The 18,200-nt window shown below is 42.9% G+C and overlaps 1 protein-coding gene across 5 annotated transcripts; it reads right to left on the bottom strand.

Moving 5' to 3' along the window:
* Window positions 1-2,487: 2,487 nt before the first annotated feature.
* On the bottom strand, window positions 2,488-17,864 carry LOC124036476 (cell division cycle-associated protein 2-like). Of its 5 annotated transcripts, XM_046351122.1 has the most exons (14): window positions 17,723-17,864; window positions 17,363-17,491; window positions 16,965-17,106; window positions 16,045-16,238; window positions 15,658-15,825; window positions 13,448-13,565; window positions 12,880-13,175; window positions 12,555-12,606; window positions 12,400-12,471; window positions 12,070-12,146; window positions 11,767-11,844; window positions 6,018-6,174; window positions 4,080-4,132; window positions 3,793-3,960 (listed from the first exon to the last, which is right to left on the bottom strand). In XM_046351122.1, the coding sequence occupies exons 2-14, from the start codon at window positions 17,447-17,449 to the stop codon at window positions 3,937-3,939; spliced, it is 1,518 nt and encodes a 505-aa protein (XP_046207078.1). In that variant the 5' UTR covers window positions 17,450-17,491; window positions 17,723-17,864; the 3' UTR covers window positions 3,793-3,936. The 5 variants fall into 5 exon arrangements, with proteins under 5 accessions (XP_046207074.1, XP_046207075.1, XP_046207076.1 ...); XM_046351118.1 differs by lacking the exon at window positions 4,080-4,132 and having other exon boundaries at window positions 2,488-3,960; XM_046351119.1 differs by lacking the exon at window positions 4,080-4,132 and having other exon boundaries at window positions 2,488-3,960; window positions 17,705-17,845.
* Window positions 17,865-18,200: the final 336 nt, after the last annotated feature.

The raw sequence follows: 18,200 nt of genomic DNA, 5'->3' as shown, positions 1-18,200 counted from the left end.
TAATGTTTGTCTATGGAGATTGCATGGCGGTGTGCTCAAATTTATACACCTGTCAGCAACAGATGGCTGAAACCGAATCCACTACTTTTGTCCACATACTCTTGTATATAGTGTATATGACCCTTGCAAAGACCATTTTGTAATCGCATACATTAGTCGCCTGCTATTTGATTTATTTCTGTATTTACCATATCAATATGTAGAGCCGAATGTTTTCCTTTCCATTAGCTAAAACATCCATTTCATAACTATAAATATTAGGGTGAAAAAGCACGATTCAGTTTAGGTTCTCTGTAACAGCCAAATTAGAGACAAGGAAAAATACATCCGGTCCAAAGGGGAAATTAATACCAGTAAGACTAAATACAATGGTTTTTAATGTTGACATTTAATATTCACTATGATTACCAGTTGAGTTAGTATTGATTGGTTGGTCAGTAGATAATTGTGTGTATATTGACTAGCTTGGTTTGGGAAACCAGCTACAGATCACTGCAGTCTAATCTATTGTAGGAAATAACTATAGCAGTAACTTTAATTGTTTAGAATTTTAAAAATATACACTACCAGTCAAGTTTTAGGACACCTACTCATTCAAGGGTTTCTTTATTTTGACTATTTCCCACATTGTAGAATAATAGTGAAGACATCAAAACTATGAAATAACACATGGAATTATGTAGTAACCAAAAGTGTTAAACAAAACTAAATATAGCCACCCTTTGCACTCTTAACTAGCTTTTTGATTTTATTTAACCAGGCAAGTCAGTTAAGAACAAATTATTATTTTCAATGACAGAACTATGGGTTAATTGCCTTGTTCTACAGTCACAAGACGCTGGCCTCCTAATTGTCCCAGAATTTCTAAGCAAACAGCTGGAGGCAGGGCTTTCTCCTATAGAGCTCAATTTTTATGGAACAGTCTGCCTACCCATGTCAGAGACGCAAACTCGGTCTCAACCTTTAAGTCTTTACTGAAGACTCATCTCTTCAGTGGGTCATATGATTTGAGTGTAGTCTGGCCCAGGAGTGGGAAGGTGAACGGAAAGGCTCTGGAGCAACGAACCGCCCTTGCTGTCTCTGCCTGGCCGGTTCCCCTCTTTCCACTGGGATTCTCTGCCTCTAACCCTATTACAGGGGCTGAGTCGCTGGCTTACTGGGGCTCTCTCATGCCGTCCCTGGAAGGGGTGCATCACCTGAGTGGGTTGATTCACTGATGTGGTCATCCTGTCTGGGTTGGCGCCCCCCCTTGGGTTGTGCCATGGCGGAGATCTTTGTGGGCTATACTCAGCCTTGTCTCAGGATGGTAAGTTGGTGGTTGAAGATATCCCTCTAGTGGTGTGGGGGCTGTGCTTTGGCAAAGTGGGTGGGGTTATATCCTTCCTGTTTGGCCCTGTCTGGGGGTGTCCTCAGATGGGGCCACAATGTCTCCTGACCCCTCCTGTCTCAGCCTCCAGTATTTATGCTGCAGTAGTTTGTGTCGGGGGGCTAGGGTCAGTTTTTTATATCTGGAGTACTTCTCCTGTACTATTCGGTGTCCTGTGTGAATCTAAGTGTGCGTTCTCTAATTCTCTCCTTCTCTCTCTCGGAGGACCTGAGCCCTAGGACCATGCCCCCGGACTACCTGACATGATGACTCCTTGCTGTCCCCAGTCCACCTGGCAGTGCTGCTGCTCCAGTTTCAACTGTTCTGCCTTATTATTATTCGACCATGCTGGTCATTTATGAACATGTGAACATCTTGACCATGTTCTGTTATAATCTCCACCTGGCACAGCCAGAAGAGGACTGGCCACCCCACATAGCCTGGTTCCTCTCTAGGTTTCTTCCTAGGTTTTGGCCTTTCTAGGGAGTTTTTCCTAGCCACCGTGCTTCTACACCTGCATTGCTTGCTTTTTGGGTTTTAGGCTGGGTTTCTGTACAGCACTTTGAGATATCAGCTGATGTACGAAGGGCTATATAAATACATTTTATTTGATTCAAGGGCAGAATGAGAGGTTTACCTTGTCAGCTCGGGGATTCGATCTTGCAACCTTTCAGGTTACTAGTCCAACGCTCTAACCACTATGCTACCTGCTGCCCCAAGCTTCATGAGCTAGTCACCTGGAATGCATTTCAATTAACAGGTGTGCCTTGTTAAAAGTTTGTTTGTGGAATTTCATTCCTTCTTAATGCGTTTGAGCCAATCAGTTGTGTTAAGGTAGGGATGGTATACAGAAGACAGCCCTATTTGGTAAGTTCATATTATGGCAATTACAGCTCAAATAAGCAAAGGGAAATAACAGTCCAACACTTTTCTAGTTACTACATGATTCCATGTGTTGTTTCATAGATTTGATGTCTTCACTATTATTCTACAACATAGAAAATAGTTTTTAAAAACCTTGAATGAGTAGCTGTTCCATAACTTTTGACCGGTAGTGTATATATTTATAATTAAACTTTTCAGACATTTAAAAGAGGCCTGTATAATGTTCAGACAATTAATAGTTTGGAAGAGCCCCATTTTATTTAATGAATACAGGAGGTACACATTCAAAGAGTAAAAGATGCACATCTGTCTGTACAAAGTCTGTACATCTCCTACTCCCATGAGCCTTGGTAAATGACAACTACCAAACTTGTTAAATCACATTAAAAGGTAGATCTTGTTCTATTTATACTACTTAATTACTAAAAACAAAAACAGTGCTTTAGAAAACTCACAACAATCAATAGCCATCAAAAGCAGGTGGAAATGGCCAACCCTAGTCAAAAAGAAATAAGGACCTTCGTAGTGAATAGGGTACCATTTCATTCACAGCCAGTGTACAGGTAGTGGACAGACTAGCATTGGAGTGGCTCATAGGTCAGTGTGATTCACTTCTTCCAGGGGAGGGTGTAGTAGATCCTGGATGGAGCTGTGTCTGCGCCTGGTCTTCCTGCAGACAGCACTAATGGAGTCCGGAGAGGTGTGGGGTAGCCAGGCCAGGCCAGAGGCCTCGAGGGTGCTGCTCTGGTTCCTCAGGCTGCGGCGGACAGACTGATGCCACCTGCAGGGGAGAGGCCTTAGCACATCATCAATGTTGAACTCCTTCTGTGCCCAGGGGGGAAGGAGGGAGTCTGGGTAGGAGGTGGAGGCCTGTTCTATAACGTTACCCAGCTCCATTCCGGACCCATGGTTATCATTCTCCACTGCCCGTGGCCGATTTGGCTGGGAAGCCTGCTCCTCCTCTATGACTGAGCTGGCGTATATAGAGCTCCTTCTACCTCTGGAGCGGCCTGGGCCCTGAGCTGCTCCTCTCTGCCCGCCTTTGTTTGGACTCTGTTCTACATGGCTCACTGCCTTCTGCTCTGTGGGAGCCACTGTGGTGCTAACCTCATCTGGAGGAGGGCAGGGTGTAGTAGTATCAGTGTCTGCTCTAGCTGGACTATCCCCACTCCTACCTGCATCTGGAAGTGTGCCAGTGCATTGATCGGTATCTACAGGGTCTGAGGTACAGTGTGTATTAGGTTCACCCTCTCTGTTACCAGGGACTGTGTGCTTGGCTGGGCTGGACACTAAAACCTCTGGCTGGGTTGTTTCTGTTGGGTCTTGTTCTGTATCAAAGTTCTTTACCTGCTCCTCGGTCTCTTCACTCAGCCAGTTATCAACAGGAACACTGACCTTCCTGCCCTTCCCTCTACCTACTCTAATAACACTCTGCCTTTTGGTTCTGGAGGTCTTTGTTGGACCTGACCATCTTCTCCAGATCTGTGCTGCTCTTCCAGTCCCAGAGCTGTCTGTGGTGGTGGAGCCTATAGGGCTCTGGTAGTCTACTGAGAGCCCATCAGATGGCTCTGCAGCTGGGGTGGTGTCTTCTGGTGAGTCCTCACTGACCGGGGGGCAGAAGCAGCTTGACCACAGAGCTGCAGCTGTGACCACTGCGGTGACGGGGTCACTGTTAAAGTATTCTTCTAATAGGATGGAGTCTTCTTTGGCTGTGGCGGGAGGACAGACAACATGGGTTACTACTGAACATGAAACATGTTCTCAGAACGTTAATTAAATACCTAAAATAACCTATAATTTCCATCCTCAGAAGATTAATAAAACCTACCAGGAAAACTTTTGGGGAACCATCGTAAAATGTTCTCAGAACCTCCCTGAAACCTGAAAAATGTACGTTCCCAGAACAGGCAAAATGTTAAAAAAGGGTGGCAGGTAGGCTAGCGGTTAAGAGCGTTGGACCAGTAACCAAAAGGTCATTGGTTCGATTCCCTGAGCTGACTCGGTGAAAAATCTGTCGATGTGCCCTTCCTTGAGCAAGACACAAGCCTAATTGCTCCTGTAAGTTGCTCTGGACAAAAGCATGTACTAAATAACTAAAATGGAAAATGTACCGTCTAGGGCTAGTAGCTACCAATACAGACTGTGTCTGGACATGCACCTAGTCAGAGTGAATGGCCTATGAGAATGCATATACAATACACAGTAGTAGCATTTCTATTGACTGAACTTAGTATTGTATCTCAAGTGTCTGAGTCCGTGAGAGTAGTTGAATGTGCCTTGACTTGAGTGGTGTATCTAAGTCAGGTGTAGGAAACTAGATTAAACTGCAGCTGGTCAGGGGGCCAGAAAATAATTATAACACTTTACACTGCAAATTGACCACAATTAAGCCCAAAAAGAAATTGTGAAAATAACACCTGGAGACCTGTCCCAAAGACACTCCTGCATTGTCTTAGGTGTGTGCTTGGGGTCATTGTCCTGTTGGAAGGTGAACCGTCACCCCAGTCTGAGGTCCTGAGCATTCTGGAGAAGGTTTTCATCAAGGAGCTCTCTGTATTTTGCTACTTTCAACTTTCCCTCAATCCTGACTAGACTCCCAGTCCCTGCCACTGAAAAACATACCCACAGCACTGTAAGGATGGTGCCAGGTTTCCACCAGACACGAAGCTTAGAAATCAGGCCAATGAGTTCAATCTTGGTTTCATCAGACCAGAGAATATTGTTTCTCATAGTCAGAGTCCTTTAGGTACCTTTTGGCCAACTCCAAGCTGGCTGTCATGTGTCTTTTACTGAGGAGTGGCTACCGTCTGGACACTACCATAAAGGCCTGATTGGTGGAGTGCTGCAGAGATGTGAGAACCTTCCAGAAGGACAACCATCTCCAGAGGAACTCGGGCAAAGTGACCATCGGGTTCTTCTACCATGTAAGAATGATGGAAGCCACTGTGTTCTTTGGGACCTTCAATGATAGACAATTTTTTGCTACACTTCACGAGATCTCCTCCAACACATTTCTGTCTCAGTGCTCTAGGGACAATTTCTGCAACCTCATGGCTTGTTTTTTTCTCTGACATGCACTGTCAACTGTGGGACCTTTATATAGACAGGTGTGTGCCTTTCCAAATCATGTCCAATCAAATGAATTTACCACAGGTGGACTACAATCAAGTTGTAGAAACATCAAGGATGATCAATGGAAACGGGATGCACCTGAGCTCAATTTTGAGTCTTATAGCAGAAGGTCTGAATACTTATGAAAAAAAGGTATTTCTGTAATGAAATGTTTAACACAATACACAAATTTTCAAAACCGGTTTTCACTTTGTCATTATGGGGTATTGTGTGTAGGTTGAGGAAAACAATTAATTTCCTGAATTTAAGAATAAGGCTAACATAACAATGTGGACAAACGGAAGGGGTCTGAATACTTTCTGAATACTTTTCTACAAATCTCTATTTGTGGGAATACTTGGGAGCAGATTTTTTAAATGGTGATTTTAGTATTTTTAGGCCAACAATTTTCACCCAAAACTTGGGGGGGGACCCTAAAAAATAAAACCGCCCGTGGGACGGTTGCCGACCCCTGATCTAAAGTCTCTTCATAAGTTATTGTAGTCCAAGGCCTGTTCGAATACTTCCTTGATGTATACTGTGAATCCAACAGTGGAAGCCTGGCTCTCACCAAACATGTTAGATCAATGATTAGTTCATGGAAGGAATGATTCTTCCTGGGTATTCGAACAGAGCCTAACAGCTGTGTGTTTACCTGTGGGTTTGCAGTTGTGGGGGTGTTGAGGAGAGTGGCTAAGGGAGGACAGGACCTCCGTGATGGGACTGAGGGTAGGGTTCTTGGATGCATAGTCTCTCTTCCCATACAGAGAACGGTCCACCGCCTTCTTCCCAAAGAAATGCTTTGCTGAGTTCTAGAGAAACACAAACACAGTGAACACCCAACCTGGTTTGCCCCATTCTTACATCACTCCTTGTTTATGTTTTGATTGTTCATTGTTTTACTGTCACCTCTGAGGAATGCAGTTATTACAAGTGTAGCTCAGTTGGTAGAGCACGGCACTTGTAACGTCAGGGTAGTGGGTTCCATTCCCAGAACCACCCATATGTAAATTGTATACCAACATGACTAAGTCACTTTGTATAAAAGCTTATGTTAACTGGCATATACTACAGTGCATTCGGAAAGTATTCAGGCCCCTTGACTTATTCAACATTTTGTTACATTATAGCCTTATTTATTCTAAAATGGATGAAATAAAATGTTTTCCTTATCAATCTACACACAATATCCCATAATGTCAAAGTGAAAACAGGTTTTTAGACATTTTAGCAAATGTTTTTTTATATTTTTTTTTTACAAAAATACCTTATTTACATAAATTTTCAGACCCTTTGCTATGAGACTCAAATTGAGCTCAGGTGCATCCTGTTTCAATTGATCATCCTTGATGTTTCTACAACTTGGGAGTCCACCTGTAGTAAATTAAATTGATTGGACATGATTTGAAAAGGCACACGTCATCTATATAAGTTTCCACAGTTGACAGTGCATCAGAACAAAAACCAAGCCATGAGGTTAAAGGAATTGTCCATAGAGCTCCGAGACAGGATTGTGTCGAGGCACAGATCTGAGGAAGGGCATCAAAACATGTCTGCTGCATTGAAGGTCCCCAAGAACACAGTGGCCTCCATCATTCTTAAATGGAAGAAGTTTGGAACCACCAAGACTCTTCTTCCTAGAGCTGGCCGCCCAGTCAAACTGAGCAATCCAGGGAGAAGGGCCTTGCTTAGGGAGGTGACCAAGAACCTGTTTTAGTAAAATCAACTATGTGCATTGAGCTTGTCTGATGCCTCAAGAGGGCGACAGAGCAAGATAACTAGAAGAAAAAACCTTAACCCAACTACTCTCCTCCCGCTCCTGCTGGCTTTCGCAGGATCTGACATTACTCTCCTGAAGTTGCCGGTAATAGGCTACACAAGGAGTCGGCAAACTTTCTCATGTAGAATACTATTTCTACCGATCTGCCTGCCAGTTATGTTACATATGCACATTTGTGAAAGTTTCATTTAATTTATAATAATGCCTTTATATCTCAAAATCATTGTCATATGGTTAATAACAATTCTATCCAAATAAATTAAAATAAACCTAAAAACTAACTTCTATTGCCATTTATGTAAGAACAACCTACATAAAGCCAACAAATAACATTGCGGCCTGCAGGTAGAAAATATCCAGATTAAAAATAAATATCCAATAAATCACATTGGCTACACATCTGCAACGAACTTGAAACATTGCATCAACTATTAACTTGGGTCAGGCCCAAAGCTTGCCTAGCGGACTTGCAACATTGTAGAAAATATTCTCGGCCCTCATTTTCCCATGTTCTGGACAGACACAGCTTTAGGCTATTTGCACAAGGGATAAGAAGCAGTGCTTGACTTAGGCAGTAGCTCACTGAGTACCGGCACCTCAAATGTTCTACTGCTTGAGCTCCTGTTCCTCTTATAGAATATTAGCTCAAAAGATTTGTGGAGCTCCTGCACCTAAATATAAACAGTACCCGCAGACAAAATAAGCACCGGAACCTATTTCAGTCCAAGTCAAGTACTGATAAGAAGCCTATTTTATGACGTTTCCACTGGATCAGAGCATTACATTTTCCCCTTTCACGCCAAGTGGTTATTGAAAGGGAGAGAACTGGAAAGATTTTTCAAATACATTGAGGAACTATTGTCATTCTCAATGGATGTAAAAACAGACTGTTTGCTTGCTGTTTGAGGTGAAGAAAACATTACTTTGCGAATTTCCACAGGTTATTAGTAGTGATGCATTAAGCCAATCAGAAATACTATGAGATCCCCAAATGGGCACATTTTTATACCTACATTTGCATGCAGGCGGGGTAAACTATAGGCCTACCTCTATACGTGCACGTCCTTACTCAACATTGACAGGAGAGCTCCAAACAAAAGACAATGACTAAATTGACAGAACTAGTAAATGGAATGAAATAAACCAAAAGTTGTTTCTCACAAGTGTAGCATAGGTTATGCACTCTGCAAACAACATGTCCACTCCGACAAGAAAACAGGAAGACTGAAATAATATTGAATGCATTAAAAGAAATAACCATAAACATTGTAGATTAGAAATTATAGGAATTAACGGTAAATGTACAACCTGTGATATACAGTACCAAGAAACACGAGCAATGGACATTAGACCGGTGGAAATCTGTACTTTGGTCTGACGAGTCCAAATGAGATTTTGGGTTCCAACCGCCGAGTCTTAGCGAGACGCAGAGTAAGTGAACAGATGATCTCTGCATGTGTGGTTCCCACCGTGAAGCATGGAGGTGACACTGATTTATTTAGAATTCAAGGCACACTTAACCAGCATGGCTACCACAGAATTCTGCAGCGATAAGACATCCCATCTGGTGTTGTGTTTAGTGTGACTATTTTTTTTGTGTTTTTTTTTCACCTTTATTTAACCAGGCAGGCTAGTTGAGAACACCTTTATTTAACCAGGCAGGCTAGTTGAGAACACCTTTATTTAACCAGGCAGGCTAGTTGAGAACACCTTTATTTAACCAGGCAGGCTAGTTGAGAACACCTTTATTTAACCAGGCAGGCTAGTTGAGAACACCTTTATTTAACCAGGCAGGCTAGTTGAGAACACCTTTATTTAACCAGGCAGGCTAGTTGAGAACACCTTTATTTAACCAGGCAGGCTAGTTGAGAACACCTTTATTTAACCAGGCAGGCTAGTTGAGAACACCTTTATTTAACCAGGCAGGCTAGTTGAGAACACCTTTATTTAACCAGGCAGGCTAGTTGAGAACACCTTTATTTAACCAGGTAGGCTAGTTGAGAACAAGTTCTCATTTGCAACTGCGACCTGGCCAAGATAAAGCATAGCAGTGTGAACAGACAACACAGAGTTACACAGAGTAAACAATTAACAAGTCAATAACACAGTAGAAAAAAAAAGAGTCTATATACATTGTTTGCAAAAGGCATGAGGAGGTAGGCGAATAATTACAATTGTGTGGGCTATTTACCGATAGACTATGAACAGCTGCAGCGATCGGTTAGCTGCTCAGATAGCAGATGTTTGAAGTTGGTGAGAGAGGTAAAAGTCTCCAACTTCAGCGATTTTTGCAATTCGTTCCAGTTCAGACTATCAATTGCTTTTCAACAGGACAATGACCCAACACAGCTCCAGGCTATGTAAGGGCTATTTCAAATCAAATCAATTGATATAGCCCTTCTTACATCAGCTGATATCTCAAAGTGCTGTACAGAAAACCCAGCCTAAAACCCCAAACAGCAAGCAATGCAGGTGTAGAAGCACGTGCAGGTGTATTTGGAGTGCACAAGCACCCGACCTCAACCCAATTGAGATGCTTTGGGATGAGTTGGACCGCAGAGTGAAGGAAAAAGCAGCCAACAAGTGCTCAGCATATGCAGGAATTCCTTCAAGACTGTTGGAAAAGCATTCCAGGTGAAGCTGGTTGAGAGAATACCAAGAGTGTGCAAAGCTGTCATCAAGGCAAAGGGTGGCTACTTTGAAGAATCTCAAATATAACACTTTTTGCTACATGATTCCATGTGTTATTTCATGGTTTTGATGTCTTCACTAATTATTCTACAATGTAGAAAATAGTACAAATAAAGAAACACTCTTGAATGGGTAGGTGTGTCCAAACCTTTGACAGATACTGCATGTAATGGGGAATTGATATACACTAACAGTCAAATGCAAACAATTCACACAATAAAGTTGTAAAACAAGGAATATGCACAAATTGGCAAGAGAGCGCATTCTGGAGAGAGCAGTGCATTGTGCATCTGGGAGCCTGGTCAATCCCACGTCTGCATTGGCCATGCAGCATTTACGGTGATACGATCTCAGCAGAAGTCAAGCCATTCATACTTCTTGCGCTTCGCAGAGCTGTTGTCAAGGAAGTGAGTTTGTATTTATACAGGATGTACCACCCCCACCTACCGTCAACCAATCATGTCAATGCGGAGCTTTACAAAGCCCTCCGCATTGTTACAACATTTGGGAGGCACGTAGTGATGGGTACAGAGCTGGATTTAGCCTCTGCATGCTCAGCAATTTCGTCACACCCTCCATATGGAGCCTCCGACCACATTTTCGTATCGAGCATAAATTGGCTTTTAGTCTAGGCCTCCGCATTAAATTAGTTCACTGAGATGGGTGCAAATGTTACTGCTCGACCAAAACAAATCGACCAACAGCCAAACAATTGACTAATTGGGATCAGCCCTACCAGAAGGACAACCATCTCTGAAGCACTTCACCATTCAGGACTTTATGGTAGAGTGGACAGACTGAAGCCACTCCTCAGTAAAAGGCACGCGACAGTCCGCCAAAAGGCACCTAAAGAAACAAGATTCTCTGGTCTGATGAAACCAAGATTGAACTCTCTGGCTTAAATGCCAAGAGTAAAGTCTGGAGGGAACCTGGAACCATCCCTATGGTGAGGCATGGTGGTGGCAGCATCATGCTGTGGGAATGTTTTTCAGTGGCAGGGACATGGAGACTAGTCAGGATTGGGGAAAAGATGAAGGGAGCAAAGTACAGAGAGATCCTTGATGAAGTCCTGAGCACTCTGGAGCAGGTTCTGACTGGGGCAAACGTTAACCTTCCAACAGGACAACGACCCTAAGCACACAGCCAGGACAACGCAGGTTTAGCTTTGGGGCAAGTCTCAATGTCCTTGAGTGGCCCAGCCAGAGCCCAGCCTTAAACCTGATCAAACATCTCTGGAGAGACCTGAAAATAGCTGTGCAGCGACACTCCCCATCCAACCTGACAGAGCTTGAGAGGATCTGCAGACAAGAATGGGAGAAACTCCCCAAATACAGGTGTGCCAAGCTTGTAGCTTCATACCCAAATAGACTCAATGGTGTAATCACTGCCAAAAGATGCTTCAACAAAGTACTGAGTAAAGTGTCTCAATACTTATGTAAATGTGATCTGTTTTTTTGTAATACATAATAAAAACCTGTTTTTGCTTTGTCTTTATTCGGTATTGTGTGTAGATGACTTAATCTATACTAGAATAACGCTGCAACGTAACGAAATGTTGAAAAAGTCAAGGGGTCTGAAAATTCAGAATGGACTGTATATATTATTATTATTATAACAATCCCAGTAGTTTCTTCTTTGGCCCCTCAAATGCTCATTCCCTTCCTTTCCAAAACTAAAGTAAATACCACAAGTACTCCAAACACCACCACCTTCTAAATTAAGTTTAATTCCTGCAGAAATTTTAATTAAACAACCACCTAAATTCCTTGAACATGAGAAAGGCAGATTGACCATGGCTTACAATGAGGCAAGTAGCTTTGTGTATGTAATACCTCCCAGAGGCTTAGCTCACTGTACTACCCACAGCCACAGTGTGTAATATTATACGTCTCTTTAGCGAGACTTATGAGTGATGAGCAGAGCCCAGACCGACCTTCATCCTCCCACAGGCAGACTTGGCAGCCGTACGAGACGACCTCTTCTTCACAGGCTCACTCTTCTCCTCTGGTTGCTGAAGGAACAGAGATAGATAAGAGAGATATGAAGAGATATACAGTTAGAGGTGGCATTAGGATAGGATCTATGTGGATACACTCACAAGCTCTTCCATTGAGATTAACCCTAGATCATCAGATTAAGACAGTAATAATATCTCTGGACCAATATTATCTAATTGGTGTGTAAGTGGAGGGAATGAGGATATCCTGTTCAGTGAATGAGTGGTGCATTACCAGACCTTTCTCTTTCTGCTGCGAGAGCGGGCTGTGGCGGCTGGTTCTGGCTCCAGGGCAGGGTCAGGCACTGGGGCAGCATCTAAAGCAAACACACCTCCGCTTAAGCCTCTCATTTGACCTCACTGACACCCCTGTAAACACTAAACCAATGACTTGAGGCTGAGGTGCTGTTACATAAGGGGAGAGAGAGAAAGGTGGGTGGAATAGAATTTGAATTCTGACCATAAGTCCCAAATGGCACCCTATTCCCTATATAGCGCACCATTTAGGAAATAGGGTGTCATTTGAGACACACCACCAGTCTAAACTAGATACTAGTAACTAGATCTCACCTGGCATTTCCTCACAAACAGAGTCCTCCTCTTGAAAAGCTGAGGTCAGATCCAGAGGTCCAGTCTCCAGCTCTGAAAATACATAAAGCAAGTGACAACAATGTGAAATTTTAAAACAGCTTCCTCTCAGCAATGATCACTGTTCAACAATCAACCTGCATTGTCCATCCATGAACTGTCAACTTCTTCCATTGAAGGGAAAGGGATCTGAGGGCATAGAGAATTACTGCATTATTTACATGGTCAATAACTAACCCACATGCTGGATTACCAGAAAGAACAATTCAATGATTGGTTGTACTCATTAGGGAACACTGTAGCAAAACGTTTGGCAAAGGAAAACAAGTGTTTCTTATTAGAAGTTCAGGTAGTCCCTTCCTGTTTCAGTAACTGTCTGCTTCCGTTTGGTCCCTAATGAATAAGACCCTGGCCTCATCATTTTGGGACAGGTCAATCACTGTGTTGGTGATTGACAGGTACCTTTCCCTGAGTGTGGGTGCTCTCCTGTTCCCCACAGCAGGGTCCCATAGTGAGGGGTGGGGAGGCTCCAGTTAGAGAGGGGCTGATGAAGTCCGGCCGGGCCAGGGTTAAGGGGGTCTTCAGCAGTGACCTCAGCTGGGACCCCCCGGCAGATGTTGGGGCGCGGACCGGGGTTCCCCCCTTCCGTAGAGGGGTGCTGGGAGGAAGATTCTTGTCAAAGAGTTCAGGGGGCAGCAGAATCCCAAAACGCACCTGCTTCTTCATAGTGGAGTTAACGTTGCCACCATCAGCTTCATCTGAAGGACAAATAAATATTGTTTATTCATCAACATCATTTGACCATAACCGATTTATTCAACCTACTGCTTCTTATACAGAAACATTTTAGAGGGTGATGAATCATGACCAACAACAGCCTTTGCTGCTCTCAGAAACAAGCCTTTTCTTGACTCAGTTTTTGCTTAGTCAATATTGTCTGTAGTATGCTTAACTTGCACTGGGCTTCAAAGCATGATAAAGATGAAAGGATAGGATCCTCTATAACAACAGAGGAGAGCAGCATATTTACCAGTGGGGTTCATCTCCAAAAGAGATGGCATGGCGAACAGCTGGGGCAGAGTTGTCCTGACTCGTCCTGAATGCAAAACCAGAGGTTGGCTGGGGCTGTGCAGTTCAAAAGAGCACTCCTGTGGGGTGAGAAGGAACCAAAGATAATGTTTGAGAGCCAGGCAGGAACCTGTTGTGAAAGTAGCAGGTGTGTTCGCTGCAGAACTGTGAGGGCTTCACAGAGAGGAAAGGAGGCTGCGGTGTTGTGTCCCAAATGGAATCCTATATAGGTCCTTCTGTAGCTCAGTTGGTAGAGCATGGCGCTTGTAACGCCAGGGTAGTGGGTTCGATCCCCGGGACCACCCATACGTAGAATGTATGCACACATGACTGTAAGTCGCTTTGGATAAAAGCGTCTGCTAAATGGCATATATTATTATTATTATTATTATTATAGTTCATTACATTCGACCAGGGCCCAGGCCTTGGACCAAAGTTATACAGTGCCTTGCGAAAGTATTCGGCCCCCTTGAACTTTGCGACCTTTTGCCACATTTCAGGCTTCAAACATAAAGATATAAAACTGTATTTTTTTGTGAAGAATCAACAACAAGTGGGACACAATCATGAAGTGGAATGACATTTATTGGATATTTCAAACTTTTTAAACAAATCAAAAACTGAAAAATTATTCAGCCTCCTTAAGTTAATACTTTGTAGCGCCACCTTTTGCTGCGATTACAGCTGTAAGTCGCTTGGGGTATCTATCAGTTTTGCACATCGAGAGACTGTCATTTTTTCCCATTCCTCCTTGCAAAACAGCTCGAGCTCAGTGAGGTTGGATGGAGAGCATTTGTGAACAGCAGTTTTCAGTTCTTTCCACAGATTCTCGATTGGATTCAGGTCTGGACTTTGACTTGGCCATTCTATCACCTGGATATGTTTATTTTTTAACCATTCCATTGTAGATTTTGCTTTATGTTTTGGATCATTGTCTTGTTGGAAGACACATCTCCGTCCCAGTCTCAGGTCTTTTGCAGACTCCATCAGGTTTTCTTCCAGAATGGTCCTGTATTTGGCTCCATCCATCTTCCCATCAATTTTAACCATCTTCCCTGTCCCTGCTGAAGAAAAGCAGGCCCAAACCATGATGCTGCCACCACCATGTTTGACAGTGGGGATGGTGTGTTCAGGGTGATGAGCTGTGTTGCTTTTACGCCAAACATAACGTTTTGCATTGTTGCCAAAAAGTTCAATTTTGGTTTCATCTGACCAGAGCACCTTCTTCCACATGTTTGGTGTGTCTCCCAGGTGGCTTGTGGCAAACTTTAAACAACACTTTTTATGAATATCTTTAAGAAATGGCTTTCTTCTTGCCACTCTTCCATAAAGGCCAGATTTGTGCAATATACGACTGATTGTTGTCCTATGGACAGAGTCTCCCACCTCAGCTGTAGATCTCTGCAGTTCATCCAGAGTGATCATGGGCCTCTTGGCTGCATTTCTGATCAGTCTTCTCCTTGTTTGAGCTGAAAGTTTAGAGGGACGGCCAGGTCTTGGTAGATTTGCAGTGGTCTGATACTCCTTCCATTTGAATATTATCGCTTGCACAGTGCTCCTTGGGATGTTTAAAGCGTGGGAAATATTTTTGTATCCAAATCCGGCTTTAAACTTCTTCACAACAGTATCTCGGACCTGCCTGGTGTGTTCCTTGTTCTTCATGATGCTCTCTGCACTTTTAACGGACCTCTGAGACTATCACAGTGCAGGTGCATTTATACGGAGACTTGATTACACACAGGTGGATTATATTTATCATCATTAGTCATTTAGGTCAACATTGGCTCATTCAGAGATCCTCACTGAACTTCTGGAGAGAGTTTGCTGCACTGAAAGTAAAGGGGCTGAAATTTTGCACGCACAAATTTTCAGTTTTTGATTTGTTAAAAAAGTTTGAAATATCCAATAAATGTCGTTCCACTTCATGATTGTGTCCCACTTGTTGATTCTTCACAAAAAAATACAGTTTTATATATTTATGTTTGAAGCCTGAAATGTGGCAAAAGGTCGCAAAGTTCAAGGGGGCCAAATACTTTCGCAAGGCACTGTATATACATATTTTTTTACACCAGGTCAGTCAACACTACATAAGGAATAGGGTGCCATTTGGAACAAATTTGGTATGTGTGTGTGTGTGTGTTTGTGTGGGGAAGAAGCTAGATGAAATTTTACCTGGTCATCCTTGGTGGGAGTGCAGTGCTGCTGCATCATATGAGAGGGCTGTGGCTTGCCCTGGGTGATCTGGGACACAGCATCGGTACCCAGGGCTGGTGACAGAGACACACTAGCAGGTTCTACATTGAGAGCTGGCTGATGGTCCTTGTCCTGGACAACTGCAACCTGAGGAGGTGATCATGATGGGTTAGTGGTTGTCAGGACATTGTGGTCACAGTATAATGGTTCATAATAATTAATTGAGTTTATAAAGACTTTTCTTACCAGTTGCTCAACATGCACACGACAAAGTTGAAAAAAAGACACCAACACCAACTGAATGGTTTGCCAAGTTATATTAGTCATTTAACAGACAGAAATGTTTTGCCAGTGTGATGAGGTTACCTCCGTGTTCTGTTGCTGCTTGAGTATGGTGGCAGTGCGTTTGAGGACAGGAGTAGTGGCCTCCCTAATCTCCTCCACACACTCCCCCAGAGTGCGTGCTGTGCAGCACCTCTTACTGGGTGGGGAAGTCAGAGAGGGATGCTGGCTCACTGGGGACATGTTCTCCTTCCCACCACTATCACAGCTCCACCCACCTGATAGTTAAGACAACACCCATCAACAACTATAGCCCAGAATAGAAAACTCTTAAAGAATATACTAAAAGGGACAATCTGTAGTTTCTGGATGAGACATTTTTAGGAGCTCCAAAATCATAACACCAGAAAAATGCTGGTTTCTCCATGCCCTCACTGAAGTATAACGTATATATTCAAACTTTAAAAGGTGCTACACATAGGATTTGTGTTGTTGCATTGTAATTTCAGGAAACGTCCATAATACATATTCTGCTAATAGTGGAACGATAGTGTTTCACAGTATTACTTACCCACCAGTGTGGTGATTGAGAAAACAAGCAGTGAATAGTGTAGGGAATCATTGTACCACAAACTGAAATTGAGGGAACAGTGTAGAATTTTAGCAAGAAGGAAATTAAGAAACAGCTTTCCCAGTTCGACAACAAATTCTGCTCCTTCTGGAAAAATCAATAGGCAAATATCACAGCCAATCACAACACTGGCGTAATACTGTAGAACACTATAATTCCACTATTAGCGCCAGATACTGTATATTATGGACATTTTCTGAAATTACTTTTTCCCCAAAAAATGTTTAAAGGTGCTACACACCGGATTTGTAAGATATTTTTTTCAGCATAATCTGATAACTTTTAAATAGTATACTCAGACAAAGCACCAGTTTCAGTTCACGTAATATGTGATTAATAACTGATTTATGCTTTTACATTGAAGCAGACTGACCACCAGACAGAACATCTCTTGTTTTGATGCATCCCCCCGTGTGATCTTCATTCTCCTCCACATTCATAATGCTCTGGAAGATGGCCATCTTCTGCTTTAGAGTAGAGGCGACTCTGGGAAAGAAGGGGATGGCTTGGGTATCCTACGAAGAGAGAGAAAAAAGAAATGCACGGTGAACACAAACGGCTTAAAATTTTATGTGATGCAATTGGTTCATTTTAAATGACAAATGCAGTGTAGCAAAAGACAGCTTATAGGCTTGTCATAAATGTAACTAAGACTATTATAGCTCCAACTCAGATGAACACAAACAGTCCTAGAGCAACTTTTATCTGCAGTGCACTAGTTAGTTAATTGCACAATCTTTGAGTATGAATGAATGAGCAAACTCATCTCACCTGTGGTGTTGTGGGGGGAGTTTTCATCCTTTGTTGGGCAATGTAGTGGATTAGGGAGTTGGTCTCTGAAACTCCGTACCCCAACATTGGACCTCCGCTTCACCTTCAGCTGAGCTAGGCAAGATTTTTCTGGGGAAAGACAATACATGCACAATTCAATGGGACATTCTTGATTCAGAAAAACAAACCATTGTCTTGTGTCTTGACAAAGCAATGTCTAGACCTTGAACATATAGCTAGCTACATTGCCCAGATCAATTTGTGTTTAGGGTTATACTAATGAGGTAATTGCAGGGTAAAGTCGGAAAGAGCAGTGCACCCAGTGGAATGATATCAACTCACTTCTTCTCTCGGAATTACCTTTGACGTTAGAAGATGGCGTGAAACTTTGAGTGGAGATACCCAGTTGGGAGGGTGTGAGCAGGGTGAAATCCAAGGGTGATGTGATGTTGCTTATTGGAGAAAGACACGAGGCCTCCAGTAGAGTCAAGTTGTCCATTTTCAACTCTGAACTTAACGTTAGCTACTTTCAACAGAAAGGACTGGAAACACCTTAAGTGGGGTCTGTCATCTAAACCAATAAATCACTCAACTGTTGTCAATAACAGTTGATCAAATTGGGTCGATAATGCGTTCAATAAAGGCAATAAGGCTGACAAACAAGCAACGACTGATGATCACACAAAAGTTTAAACAAGTACTAGCGAGGAAATATTATGCGACAGGCGTTTGTAGCTTGCAAGTTGACGCTATACATCCAACAAGTACATATTAAAACGAAGTTAAAGCCATTTAACACCTTTATAAACCAACTCTGACGTTAGCGAAATACAAGTTC

Source organism: Oncorhynchus gorbuscha, linkage group LG05 (genome assembly GCF_021184085.1).
Source record: "Oncorhynchus gorbuscha isolate QuinsamMale2020 ecotype Even-year linkage group LG05, OgorEven_v1.0, whole genome shotgun sequence".
In the NCBI taxonomy this organism is placed as follows: domain Eukaryota; kingdom Metazoa; phylum Chordata; class Actinopteri; order Salmoniformes; family Salmonidae; genus Oncorhynchus; species Oncorhynchus gorbuscha.
The sequence above is the reverse complement of the archived record's forward strand: the minus strand, read 5'-3'. Positions and strand labels throughout refer to the sequence as shown.